Raw genomic sequence first — 14509 nt, 5'->3', positions numbered from 1 at the left:
ATAATAATGTCTACAGATGAGGAGCTCAGCTTGCAGACAGACTGTGCAGGGCAGAAAACTGGCCTTCAGTATCTTTATGGTAGCTGTGACACATTTTCTTTCTGTATTTTTCCTTTCCTCTTTATTTACTTAAATTCTATCAAGTGTTACAATTCTTCAAATAATTAGAATATGAAATGCTTCTGGTATTTTTAAAAGGTCTATCAGTTCCAGCTGTTCCTGGAGCTCTTGGTCCTCTCACAATCACCTCCTCTGCTGTCACTGGAAGGATGGCCATTCCTGGGGCTAGTGGTATACCAGGAAATTCTGTTCTACTCGTCACGAATCTCAATCCTGATGTGAGTTGAAAAGTATTATATGTAAATAGTCTTTCAGGAGAAGGTATGGTAGCGCTTTTTTCTTTCTTTTCTTTCTTTTTTATTTTTATTTTTTTTGAGAAAGGGTTTCACTCTTTCACTCAGGCTCAAGTGTGGTGCTGCAGTCACTCACTGCGACCTCTGCTTCCTGGGCTCAAGTGATCCTCCCACCTCAGGCTCTCAAGTAGCCAGGACTACAGGCGCCCACTACCACACCTGGCTAATTTTTTTATTATTATTATTCTTTTGTAGAAACAGGATCTTGCTGTGTTGCCCAGGCTGGTCTCGAGTTCCTGGGCTCAAGCGATCCACCCACCTCAGCCTCCCAAAGTGCTGGGATTACAGGTGTGAGCCACCATGCCCAGCCATGGTAACTTCTGATCCAGGGTTGTATTCAAATTAAAATGCTTAAGTTTGTTTTAAGAACTTGTATTAAAATTCATCACTAGTATATACAGAAGAAGCATATAAAACCATGCTTTAAAATAAAAACAACTGTCATTACAGTATAAACTTATTTTCAATTTTTCCTTAAATTATTGTCGGACACTTATTTTGTGTTTTTACAGCTTATCACACCACATGGGCTTTTTATCCTATTTGGTAAGTTCATTTTTGCTATTTTAATATTGTCTACAGGTGTGAATTAAGCACATTTCACTTATTTAGTAATATTTATTAATTACTTCTATGTGCCAAGTATTGTGTTGACACTGAGGATAAAACAGTGAATAAGACTTAGTAAGTAGTAAGTAGCACATAAACTGAAATATATTTATAATATGGGAAATAGAGATTTTGTAAAGGGAGTGTAATGCAGGGAGACCTAACCTAGCAGAGGGACTCAATAGAAATGATAGTTAAACTGACTTGTTAAACATGAGTGAGAATCAGCCAGGCAGAAAGTGGGGGCAGTGTCTTCACAGAGGAGGGGAGAAGGGAGAGATGGGTCCTGGTACATGGAAGTGAAGGAAGCCCAGTGGTGAGCATAGGCGAGCATAACAGAGACCTGGTAAAGGTGGACAGCCGCATAGGGTCAAAATTGTGAAGAGCTGTTGAAAGCTTTTTTAAGGAGTTTGGCTTTTACCTAAGAACAATCGGAAGCCATTGAACAGTTTTAAGGGAAGAGAGAAGAGAGTGGCATAGTGCGATTCAGGTTTTTAAAATAGTCTCCAAACTTTCTAACAGCATGGAAATACGAGAACAATGAAATAAGCAATATTTACTATTTTAAAGATTTTTATTAATGAGTTTATTTTTCCATAAAAAGATTAACATTTAATGAACAGTATGATTTAATATGCTTTGATATTATTAAAAATCCTTGTTTTCATTTTGATTCAGTATTCCAAGGGTAGATTATTTTACTACTTGATTTTAATGTTTGTCATAGCTGAAGAAGATAAATCATAAAGATATATAATCTAAATGCAGGGGTTTCATTATTGCTGTACTTCAATAATTATTTCATTAATTTTTTCATGTAATCCACCAATGTTTGTCATGTTTTATCTAGAAAAGTTAGATTTTTTCCTCTTAAATCAGTGGATCTTGAAAACTGTTATATTTGAATATGTCTAACAAATAGAGTTAAAACTCACTGGTATGCTTCATTTGTAAGATTTTTAAAATAAGATAGAAAATTGTTTCCAAATTTTTTGAATGTGATAGTTTTAGAGACAGGATCTCACTCTGTTGCCCAGGCTGGAGCGCAAAGGCGTGATCATAGCTCACTGTAGTCTCAAACTCTTGGGCTCAAGCAGTCCTCCTCCCTCAGCCTTCCGAGTAGCTAGGATTATAAGTGCAAGCCACAGCACCTGGCTGATAGGTTTTTTTTTAATGGAATTTTTTGAGATGTAATTTACAACCATACAGTTTACATGCTTTGGATTTACAACTCAAAAGATTTTTAGTAAATTCACAGTTGTGTGGCTATCACCACAGTCCAATTTTAGAAAATTTTCATTGCCCCAAAGAAATTCCTCATGCTCATTTGCAGTCACTATAAAACTTTTTATTAATGATTGATGTGTGTAATTTTCAGTAATAAAATAATGTATTAATAATACATTTTAATATGACTCTTTTCTAACCAAAGCATGTTTCATACTAAAAGTAGTTAATTTCTCACTCATTTAATAAACAGCTGGGTGCAGTAGCTCATGCCTGTAATCCCAACACTTTGGGAGGCCAAGGTGGGAGGATTGGATTGTTCGAGACCAACCTGGGCCAGATAGTTGGACCCCATCTCTACAAAAAATAAACATCCACATTTTGTAAAACAAATTGTGTATGTTTAGTTTTTAAAGCATAGTTATGTCACCATCTAGTTATTTCTGAGAAGGGTAGCAAATTCGGAATACTTGTCTCTGTTTTAAATTTTTAAAGTGCCATTAGTATGATAATGATGCAGCTAGCAACTATTGAAAGATCTTTTTTTTTTTTTTTTTTTTTTTTTTGAGACAGAGTCTTTCTGTCACCCAGGCTGGAGTACAGTGGCACAATCTTGGCTCACTGCAACCTCCACCTCCCAGGTTCAAGTACTTTTCCCACCTCAGCCTCCTGAGTAGCTGGGACTACAGGTGTGCGCCACCATGCCTGGATAAGTTTTGTATTTTTTGGTAGAGACGAGGTTTCACCATGTTGGCCAGGCTGGTCTCGAACTCCTGACCTCAAGTGATTCACCCACCTCAGCCTCCCAAAGTACTGGGATTACAGGTGTGAGCCACTGTGCCCTGCTGAAAGATCTTATTTTTATAATATTGATGATACTCTGTAGCACATAAACTGAAATATATTGTAATACACTGAATGAATAAATCAAGTGAGACTGGAATTGACAACTAAAACCTGTTGGCTTTAATTTTATCTATATATTAAAAATTCAAAAACTGTGGTTTGTTTATATTGGTTTATATAAGCAGAGTAGTATAGATAAGAGTTGGATTATTATCTTTCCATACCCCAGTGAATCATTTTACCCGTCTTTTAGGATACGCGACCCACTTTGGGGAACACTAGGGTAGAAAAATCAAGGGTAATAAGATCATTTAGAATCAATTAGGTTGTGGTAGTCCCGGTATGAAATGGTGTTGATAGCTTTGATGGTAGTGAGGATTGGGAGAGGTGGGAAAATGTGAGAGATATTTACACCATAGAATCAATGGGTGCTGGTGATTGATTGGGTGGGTGTGAGGGTTTGAGCAAAGGAAGAAGTCAAAAGATGACTCCCAGCTGTCTGACTGGAGCAACTGTGTGAATGATGGTATTTATCTACAGCCTTAGTGAATGCTGGGAGTGGGGAGAGGAAAGGGGGGATAAATCATTTTGGGACGTAATAAGTTTAGAGTGTTTATGGGTTGTCCAAGTGAAAAAGAGTAAGTACATGAATAGATCTGGAACTTGGAAGAGATAAAAATTTGCAAGTGTATATATGGAATTGCCAAGGGAGAGTATATAGTATAAGAAATGCCTTCTTTAAGTGTATTAGTAAAATTGATTAAACACAACACAATCAGACATTAAACACAGTATTTTGTTTTGTTTTAATTAGGAGTCTATGGTGATGTACATCGAGTGAAGATTATGTTTAATAAGAAAGAAAATGCCTTGGTTCAGATGGCAGATGCAAATCAAGCTCAGCTAGGTACTAATGATTAATAATTAATAATAATGCGAACTTGCCCCTTCTGTTGCCCCTTCTGTGTGTGAATTTTCCTTCAAAATAAACAAACACAGCTATAGTAGGAATATGATTTTGTAAAAGAACACCTCCTTGTGATAATGCCTTCATAAAGCATCTGTCTATATGTTAAGATTTAAAAATATTCATTACTCTTTTAAGTCTGAAGTTCATTTGTCTACTTGAACATATTGTTAATGTCTAGAGCTTTGACCCTAGGGTTTTTCCATTAAGTTTAATAAGCATGATTTGTTTTATTTATTTCATTTATTTCTTTTCCTTCCAAATTAAGTTTTCTGTAACCATTGAGTGGCTTAAAAGTTTGGGCAAACTTTGTAATGATGATGCAAGAAAGGGTTCAATGGCTTCACTGTTAAAAAAGCTGTAAAGTTTTACTCAAAATTTCTTATAAAAATGCCTTGCTTGAGACAAAACTAATATATTCAGTAACCATTTCATGAATGCTTACTGTGTTCCAGGCACTCTGAAACTTCATAGCACTCTGCTCAGAAAATATTTTTTGTTTGTTTTAAATTGCTTTTCTTATAGTAAAATAAAGTCATTTAACATATTTCCTTAAGGGTTTTGGGGTTTTGAAACCCTTTTCACCCTCAAACTGGCAATACAGTTTTAAATAACTACATAAAACTAGTTTATGGTAATGTTGACAGATATTACTGAGAAATCTATCCTAATACTCGAACTTTAAAAATTTTCTTCCCATGCGCTAGCAATGAACCATCTAAGTGGTCAGAGACTTTATGGGAAAGTGCTTCGTGCTACACTGTCCAAACATCAAGCAGTACAGCTTCCTCGAGAGGGACAAGAAGACCAAGGTCTGACTAAGGATTTCAGCAATAGTCCTTTGCATCGCTTTAAAAAGCCGGGCTCTAAAAACTTCCAGAATATCTTTCCACCATCAGCCACTCTGCATCTTTCCAACATTCCGTATGTACCTAATAAGTTATTAATCACTTAGATTATTAATAATCTACAGTATGTGATTTGGGAGAGGTTAAAACCTCTGAAATTGTTCTAACCTAGCAGTTGTCCTGGTCTTTATTTGCCATCATGCCTTCAGAAGGTTATCTCCAATCCTACACTCTAAAATAGAAAGATACCTGTTTTAAAATTTTATTTCCAAATGGAGAATTCACAACTAGTTATTTTTCAGTTATAAAAAAGTCATAAAAATAATTTTAGGCAGAAGTATTCCATTGGCACATATTTGTCCATCCCTTTGAAGAAGTAATGACTCTTATGTTAACCAATATAACAAAATCAAATAAATTGTGTATCTAAGAATTTGGTAAAAATGGATTTTGTACTTTTTATCTACAAGCTGTAAAGCCATAGATATGTTAATTACTTAAAAGCTAAAAGTTATTTTCCTGTAGCCACTGTACAGGTCTCTTTATTAACCAGTGTTGTATGTGTGCTTTAGTTATCTTCAAACTCAGGGATTGACAACCTGTAGCCTGTGGCTGTTTTTGTATGGCCTATGAGCTAAGAATGATTTTTACATTTTAAAATGGAAGCAAAATATTTTGTGATATGAGAAAATTATATAAAATTCAAATTTCACCTTTTATAAAGTTTCATGTAATATAGCTGTACTCATTCACTTCCATGTTATTTATGGCTGCTTTTGAGCTACAGCAGCAAAACTGATTAGTTACAGCAGAGATGATATGGCCCATACAGCCTAAGATATTTACTGTCTGGCCCTTTAAAGAAAATACTTGGCAATCTCTGTCCTAATTGTTGAAGTCCTTAATCTACAAAAATGGCAGTTTTGTTCATGGACTTTGGAAATTGTTAAAACAACAACAAAAAAATGGCAGTTTTGTATAATTTGAACTAATACATAAAGGGGGATAAGCTTTGGAAAAAAGATAAAAGCTGCGGGGGATGTGTGTGTATGTGTGTAAAAATTGAAAAACTTGAAGGTGTAGAGAGGGGTGAAGTCTGGAACATTATTGAGAATGAGAATGGGAAGTGAATAGGAATAGAGAATAATTATTCAGAAGAATGTGAATATCCAGCCTCCCTGCTGGTCTCCAGTTAGGCTACATGGAGAAACCTTGAATCCAAGTTGGGCAATGGATCAAACCTCATACCAGCCAGGAAACTGGTAGAGTCAAGGGGAAAAAAAAAAAAGTAGATTACATGGACCAAGAAATTTAGCAGCTCGTTACTGTGGAGTGTAGGGTAAATGGACAACAATTAGATACTGAGGCAGGCACCTGTCATCATTAGCTTTTAATTTTTTTTAATTAATAGATTTTTTTTGAGACAGAGTCTCCCTCTGTTGCCCAGGCTGTAGTGCAGTGATATGATCTCAGCTCACTGCATCCTCTGCCTCCCAGTCTCAAGTGATCTTCCCACTTCAGCTTTCCAAGTAGCTGGAACTACAGGTGTAGGCATGCCCAGCTAATTTTTTGTATTTTTTTGTAGAGACAGTTTCACCATCTGCCCAGGCAGATCTCTAACTCCTGAGCTCAAGCAATCTGCCTCCCACAGTGTTGGGATTAGAGACATGAACCACTGTGCCCAGCTTTGTTGTTAGCTTTTTAAATATATCACATCATGCAGGAGCTGGACTCTAGTTGCAACCTACAGAGGACATGTAGGAAGGAGAGGAAAGGATATTAATATTCTTTCAAGTTCTGGGTACTGTACTGGTGCTTTACACATGTTGCCTCATTTAATCTCCATAACAACCTTTTTAAAAAAACATTGTGATAAAATACACATAATGTAAAAATTACAGTTTTAACTATTTTTAAGTGTACAGTCCAGTATACATTCACATTAAGTACTTTACACATTATTTTGCAACTGTCACCTCTGTCCCTCTGTAGAACCTTTTCATCATCCCAAACTGAAACTCTGTACCCATTAAGCAGTAACCACCTTTTTCCTCCTAACTCCCAGCTCCTGGTATCCACTATTCCATGTTGTTGTTGGCATTATTATCCATAATAACCTTTGAAGTAAGGTCAGTATTTTCATTGTATTAATGAAACTGAGATTTAGGTTAAATAATTTACTCAAAGTGATATACAAGTGAGTGAGGAATGGAACGTGAACTCAGGTCTGTCTTCCTACAGAACTAATGATTGTTCTGCCATACTGTCCTCGTTGGCAGTTGTGAGATGAATCTACTTTTAGTCAGTTGATAGACCACTATATTAGTTATGTATGGCTGTGTAACACATCACCCCAAACTTAACAACTTAACGCAGTAGTAAATGTGTATTATCTCATACTGTTACTGCGAGTCAGGAATCTAGAAGTGGCTTAGCTGGGTGGCTTTGGCTGAGTCTGTCATAAGGTTGCAATCAAGATGCGAGGCAAGGATGTGGTCATCTGGAGGTAGAGGATCCATTTCCAAAATGGCTTAGTCGTGTGCATGTTTGTTGACCAAAGGCCCCAGTTCCTTGTCATGAGGACTTTTCCATAATGTCTTGATGGTGTCCTTCCAAAGCTGATGATTCAGGAGAGGACATAGTGGAAACCACAGTGTCTCTCGGCTTCAGAAGTCACACATTGTCATTTCTACAGTATCCTAAGTGTTTACAGAGGATACCTCTGTTTTCTATGGGAGGGGAATAAACAAGGGCATGAATATAAGCAGGCAGGAATAATTGGGGGCCACCTTAGAGCCTGGCAGCCACATACATTCAGAATTACCCTGCAAACAGTTGAAAATGTGGAATTCCAGACTGTAGCAGACAAGTCAGAGCTGGGAAACTTTGGAAGTACTACAGTTGATTACTGAAGCCAGTGGTATGACTAATAAGAATAAATATAGATTCCAGGCTCAGCTACATTTAAAAGAAAAAAGAATATAGAAAGATTTTTCTTGCCCTTTATATACCTGCGCATGTCTTTTGCAAGGATTGAGACAAAATTCCATTGCTTGAGGATACATGTCAGTTTTTGAACATCTTTCAGGGAACTTCCAAATCAAGTCTTTGTCATATGGTTTAGTAATTCTGTTTGAAATGTACTTTAGAGATTTGATGATTGCAAGAGTTAATCTGCTTCACTTGAGAATGGGGCCCAGGTAGTTGACTCCCTCTGATGTTTTCACAGCCCTTCTGTTACAGTGGATGATCTGAAGAACCTTTTCATAGAAGCTGGATGTTCAGTGAAGGCTTTTAAATTCTTTCAGTAAGTCTTTGCTTTCAAGAAATACATTAAAATTATTTAATATGGTATGCAAATTTTAAAGGTAGTTCAGTGAAGTCTTCTGATGGGGGAAGGAGTTTGGAAGCAAAATTCATTCTAAATACTTTCTGTATTTCTTGTACCGTTTTCAGGAAAGATCGCAAAATGGCGCTCATTCAGTTGGGATCTGTGGAAGAAGCAATTCAGGCCCTCATTGAGCTTCATAACCATGACCTTGGAGAAAATCACCACCTCAGAGTTTCCTTCTCAAAATCTACAATCTGACTTTTCTGTGAATTTTTCTCCTAAAACTGGACCATAATTTCAGTAAAACCTTCAGACATAGACTGAAGCAGCTCAAGACCAATTTTGCCTCTTTGACAAAAATAACTCTTTCTGAGTTTGATATTCAAGTATATTTTAAAAATCAATGGATGTTCTTTTTTTCTATATCCCCCCTTGCCAGTCAAAGGTTTCTTTTCCGTTTTTACCATGGTTTCTACGAAAATAACCTTCAGGAAAAAGAAAATCAGGAAACAATGGTTTTTTTTTTTCCCCTCCCCCCCCAATAATTTTATTCCCTCTATTAAATTAGATTTAAAGAGGATTAACTTTGTTTTAGTTTGGGTCCAGGTCAGCCTTATACAACGTTTCTAAACTCATTTGTACTTAAAAAAAATTTAAACACAGACTTCTAAAATTACTTGATGTAAGTAATTTAAATCACTTATGACCAAGTTATTAACCTTGTGAATCAGAAGCCTGACTCTTGTAGGAAATTATATTCACTTACAAAGTACATCAGATCTTTGCCATATATTGATGGTTATTATGCATAAACACATTGAGTTGTGTTGGAAGCAGATTTATAAACCTGCATGTTTTCTTTGAATGATTTCTTTTTTTCACTGTAAGACACTCCTTTAAATAATGCCTATCTTTAACTTTTTAAGACTATTTGGAAAAATGCAGTGTCTCAGCTGTCCCCAGGGAAATTAAGTGGAATCCAACTCCAGGATCTGTTAAGAAGATGTCAGAATAACTAATAATTTTATTACGAAAAAAATCATGTTTTAAATTTCAAAATGACACTTATTTGTCAAGTAATATGATCTTGGAAAATTTTAAAGAAAAATAATCCTACTTATAAACTACTTTTTTATAATTGTTTTCAGAAAAAAAGTTTACAGTCTTAAGGAAAATATTCAGGTCTATCATATGGTTTGACAGATTTTTTAAAAGTTATTTTTGGTAAGGTCTTCTTTTAGAAAAAAATTAATCTCAAGGGTTTTTTGTACCACTATAATCTCTAATACTCAGAATTACTGTGTATTTACTTAATTTCTTATTATGTGCCTTATTATGTGCTTAAGATACAATAGGTTAGAGTTTAAATATCTGGAAAACTATATTGTGGGCTTGGTAAGCATTTTATTTTTCCTTTCTCTGTTTTGGTAAGGATTTAACATTTTTTTCATTGCAATTTTAAGTGGTTTTCAATAAGTAATAGTTTTTATCAAATTTTTGGTGCTTGGTGCAGAGACGGTGTGGGGGGTGAATGGTTTTGGGAATAATTCAGTGCACACCTGTAGGCCTCTTTACATTGTGACTGATAGGGGTTATTGCATATCAATTTGGGGCTATAGAGTGCAATCTCAGTTTCATCTTTATCACCCATCAGAATTTGTCTCAGGATTACTTGGTTTTTCTCAGTCCTCAAGCAAGAACTTGCTTTTCTTTGTTAATGTGACTTCATTACTGAGTGCCCACATATTTGGAGTATGAGAAGGTGGGTTATTTCTCATGCTCTGTCCCTCTCTTTTTCGTTGAATGTAAGAGTACATTCTAATGTTGCTTCAGTGATTGTATAATGTAAAATGGTTTCTTTTTAATAAGAAACTGCTATTATTCCTTCAATTCTTGATCAGAATTTTTTAAAGCAGAAGTAGTCAAAAGGGTCATTTTTTGTCTACCCCTTTTACACTTTTCAGATTATGAAAGTGTCTCATCTCAACTTTTAAAAGAATAAAGAACATCTTGCTGGGCATGGTGGTGTTCGCCTGTAGTCCCAGCTACAGGCTGAGCCTATAGGCAGGAGGCTACAGGCAAGAGGATCACTTGAGCTCAGGAGTTGGAGGCTGCAGTGTGCTATGATCACATTTGTGAATAGCCACTCCACTCCAGCCCTGGAACATAGTGCAACCCCTTCTCTAAAAATTAAAAATTAAGAAAATCTCAATCTCTTTGCTGTATTCTAGTGATTAATTTGAACATAGGGAGGTTTTTACAGAAGAAATTTTACTGAAAAATAGAGACTGCAAGAGATGATACAGATTATTTAAAAAGCAGAATTCACTCACCACTGAGCAACACTTAGTTGGTAGAATAGAAAGGAAGGATACTAAGTTAAGACTTTTCAAATGGATCAGTTTAGTTCAATAGATAGATATAATCATGTGTGTAGTTGTGGGGGGTTTTTTTGTTTTTTTACTTATGAAATAAATTTTTACCTAGACACAAGGGGTATATGAAGGAGGAAAAAAATTTCTTTGCAAAATCTCCCAAAATTTGCTTTTTTTTTTTCCCTTCCACACAGGCACTATTATAATTTTCAGTGCCATGTTAAATTGGGTTATTTCATTTACTTTAAGTTAGGAATTACTGTGTAATTTATTAATTCATGATTCTCATAACATTCAGCATAAGTGTAGCAAAGTTGCTAATAACGGAAGGGAGATCATAGTGATGTTGAATGTAATTTTGAAGTAGGGAATGGCCTTTTAAGTCTGAGAGAGAACATTTGAATCCTTTTCAGGGATTTGTGTAGGGGTGTGTTTGTGTGTGTGTGTGAATGTGTGTGTGTAGATAAGTGTATATACATAAATACACTCTTCTATAGTTGTATATACATATGCACATTACATACATTTTAATTTATTGACAAAATTAACCAAATTAAGATTTGGAGATGTGGGGTGTTCTTGTTTTAAAATAGCATGTTTGAAACCATCAGTTTGTGTCTAAAATTAGCTGTAGCACATGGATGTTGTCCATATTAAGCTATTTGCTGTTTGAATTATAGAGGTCTACAGTATTTGTGTTGGCATAGTTTTTGTAAAAAAGATTAAAAATCAGGATGGTGGAAAAACTAGATCTGTGTATTTCTGTTTTGGCATGCATTTATTCAGTATCTTCTAGCAATGGTTAATTTTTCTCTGTTGATCTACCATAGGATCCTATTTTTAAGTTTATTTACTTTATTTTTAAGGAGTATTGTCATCAATTTTCAAGGTGTCTTGACTTCTACACAAAGTATATATATTCAGGACTTTAAAAAATAGCAGTACACATTTAACAGTAGCAAATTACACCAAAATGATTTACTTTGAGATTTGAATAATTTGCATAGCAGTAAAATGTGCTTTGTGTAACATACAAATAGAAGAATGACCCAGTATCTTAACTGATACTTACTGGAGAGTATCAGAATTACCCAGTAGCTCTTACAGAATGCCATAAATTCTTTAAGACTAAATATTGTAATCAGTTATTTGAAGTAGTGTTTCTGATTTGCTGTTAAAAGTTGCCAAGCTCAGTTTTTGGAGATACCGTTTCTGCCTGCCTGTTTCCTTATGAGAGCAAGGCCTTCTTTGGTTCCAGCTAGTATGATGATCATGGATTCTGCTTTAGTTGATGAGAAGTGGTTCCTATGAACGCCTCTGTTTAATTTCTTTTTATTTTATTTTATTTTTTGGAGTCTCACTATATTGCCCAGACTGGTCTCCAACTCCTGGGCTCAAGTGATTCTCCTGCCTCCACCTCCCCATAGTGCTGGGATTACAGGCATGAACCATCACGCCTGGCTGTCTGTTCTTTTCAGTGTCTCCGTGCCATCAGACAGCAATGCTTATATGTTTAGCATTTTGTCATGCAGTTTCTCTTCTGTTCCCACGAGATATTTTTGGACAAAAAAATGACAAACTCAAAAGTACATGTGTTTTTCCCCACCTATCTCTTAGAAAACCTAATGTGTGTACTGCTATTTTTAAAACCAAAAAGAGACAGCATGACGATGCATAAAGCATTTTTCTTAACCTTTCCTTTGTCTTGATCTGTTGTTAACAAGAATAAAACTGCCAGACTTAAAATACTCTACTATTGTGCTAAAAGAAATACAATTTAGATTGCACAGAATTTGAAAATATAACTCTGCTGTCTTTTAAAAGAGTTGTGTTGTTACCTACAAGACTATTAGCAGTCTTTTTTCAGAGCAAATTTTAACAGCTAGTTGTGAGTGGTTTAAAATATAGAAAATATTAAAATCTTAAGTTTGAAGGGTTTTATAGTGGGAGAAAAAAACAGGACCAAAGTTTATGTGCCTTCTTCAGTAGTCTTAATTGACCTTTTCTTCCTATTTGAGACTAAAGTAGTATCAGTATTCTGGTTTTCAGGAAATATGTACTATATAGTTTTAAAAGAATGTCATCCCACCAACTATCTATCCAAGCAAAGAATCGTAACTGTAGAAATGAAGTCTCAGTTACACTTTTGCCTTTATCACATAATATTCATTATAGAGCACCGTGCAGGTCCAAGAATAGAGCTGCTTGAAATCTTTGTGGTAGTTTCCTTAGTTTTTGTAACCTGAGGCATATGTTCCAGAGAACAGGGATATTTGTCTGGTCCAGTGACCTTGGTGATCATAGTCATAATTGAAAGATGCCTAAGGCATGCTTAAATCAGCATCGTCAACTGATTTGTTGTTGTTGTTGTTGTGTTATTTTAACTTCTTGGATCTATGTAGTAGTTGTAATAACAAATATTTAAATAGCTATTTTTTTGATGCCATTAAAAAAAATCATACTCTGGCCTTTTTTTCCCCTTACCATTGTTTCCCAGATCTTTTAAAAATCCATCCCATATCCAAAAAGTACCAATTATAAAGATTGCTGACCAAGCAAAGTTTTGCATCAAAATGTCACCTCATTGCTCTGACCAAAGACTGACTGTTGTGGTTTTAACTCCTCTCTGTGAAGCATTTTGCATTTTCCCCAAGCTCCTTTCTGAAAGAAGACCCAGTGCAGAGCGGCCTTTACTTTCTGTTGCCTACTGTTGAATAGACTACTTAGAGAAAATGGGAGTTACAGTGTGAACAGAATGGATTAGGATGACGAGTTTGATGGGCATTTCCAGTACTGTATCTAAGAAAAAACAAAATAGCACAGCTAGGAGCCTCTGACATTGTCTGGTGTTTTACATGGTCTGTTCATCAAAGTTCCCCTTTTCAGTTTGTAAGAATGTTCATCTAACAGAAGAAAATGCTGTAAATATTTGTAACAACATTTTTTTTTTAACAAGGCCAAAAAAGAAAAAAAAGGTTTTTGGGAACAAGTGAACTTACAAAGTGGTTTTTATATAAAACATCAATTGTCTTGTATATTTTGGATAAGCAGCAGTACCAGCTTTCATTTGTAACAGAGTTTGTGGCATTGGAAAAAAAGGATTCTGTGATTGTTGAAGTGAATTATGTTATAAATGCAAAGAGAAGATAAAATATTAAAAACCATATTTTCTAAATGCGTAGTGCATGGTTAATTCAAGCTTCTGTACACTACAGTATATTCCATTTTCGTTCAGTTTGTATATTTGCTGACTATTACTTGATATCTCTAATCTCTTTTCCTAACAAATATAGCATTGTAGCATGCCTTTTAATAAATGTCATGACATCTGTACTCTCTTAAAATTTTTCTGTGTTCTTGTCTGTACTTGGGGTTTCCCCTTGTCTTACCTGTAATTCTAATGATGTCCTATTTTCTTTTCTTTTCCATAGCCATCCATCTAAACGTGTCATGGTTAGAGAATAGCGAGCACAGACAGTGTTCAAAATGGGAAAAACACAAAATCTTCTAACTGTCTCTGTCTTCATTTAGGAATAATTCTCATTTTGAGGAGCAAAGTGCTTTCCTAATCTTTTTATGACACACCTTCTCTGGCACCGCGCTGTAATGCCGGGGCATGTTAGCATGCTTTCTTGCTTGCACACTCACTCTCCTTTTTCTTTCTCTCTTTTTCCCCATATTTGCAGTGCCAAACTACAATTGGAACACTATTTCCAGTTTTGTTCAGTAGTTGGCTTCCCTATGGCATTAGTATACATACACTTTGAGACACAAGGTGTGATCTCAAACCAAGTTTGTGTCCCTTTTAAAAAGGTAACACAGATACCGGCTGATGCCACCTTCCTTTTCCTTAGACAAACATTTTACTTCTCAGATCTTTAAAGAATTGTTGA

At 35.4% G+C, this 14509-nt stretch overlaps 1 protein-coding gene across 1 annotated transcript in view; it reads left to right on the top strand.

Annotated features, from left to right (window-relative positions):
- PTBP3 (polypyrimidine tract binding protein 3) overlaps positions 1-13960 on the top strand; it is a 116936-nt gene extending 102976 nt beyond the window's left edge. Inside the window, exons 10-15 of the mRNA XM_031654404.1 lie at positions 199-338; positions 926-959; positions 3910-4002; positions 4770-4986; positions 8140-8217; positions 8367-13960. Coding sequence (XP_031510264.1) covers positions 199-338; positions 926-959; positions 3910-4002; positions 4770-4986; positions 8140-8217; positions 8367-8499 — 695 coding nt within the window. The 3' untranslated portion in view covers positions 8500-13960. The remainder of the gene's footprint in view (positions 1-198; positions 339-925; positions 960-3909; positions 4003-4769; positions 4987-8139; positions 8218-8366) is intronic.
- Positions 13961-14509: the final 549 nt, after the last annotated feature.

The sequence above is a fragment of the Papio anubis genome, chromosome 13 (assembly GCF_008728515.1).
Source record: "Papio anubis isolate 15944 chromosome 13, Panubis1.0, whole genome shotgun sequence".
NCBI classification, from domain to species: Eukaryota; Metazoa; Chordata; class Mammalia; order Primates; family Cercopithecidae; genus Papio; species Papio anubis.
Note: the sequence above shows the minus strand (reverse complement) of the source record. Positions and strands in the feature narration are given on the sequence as shown.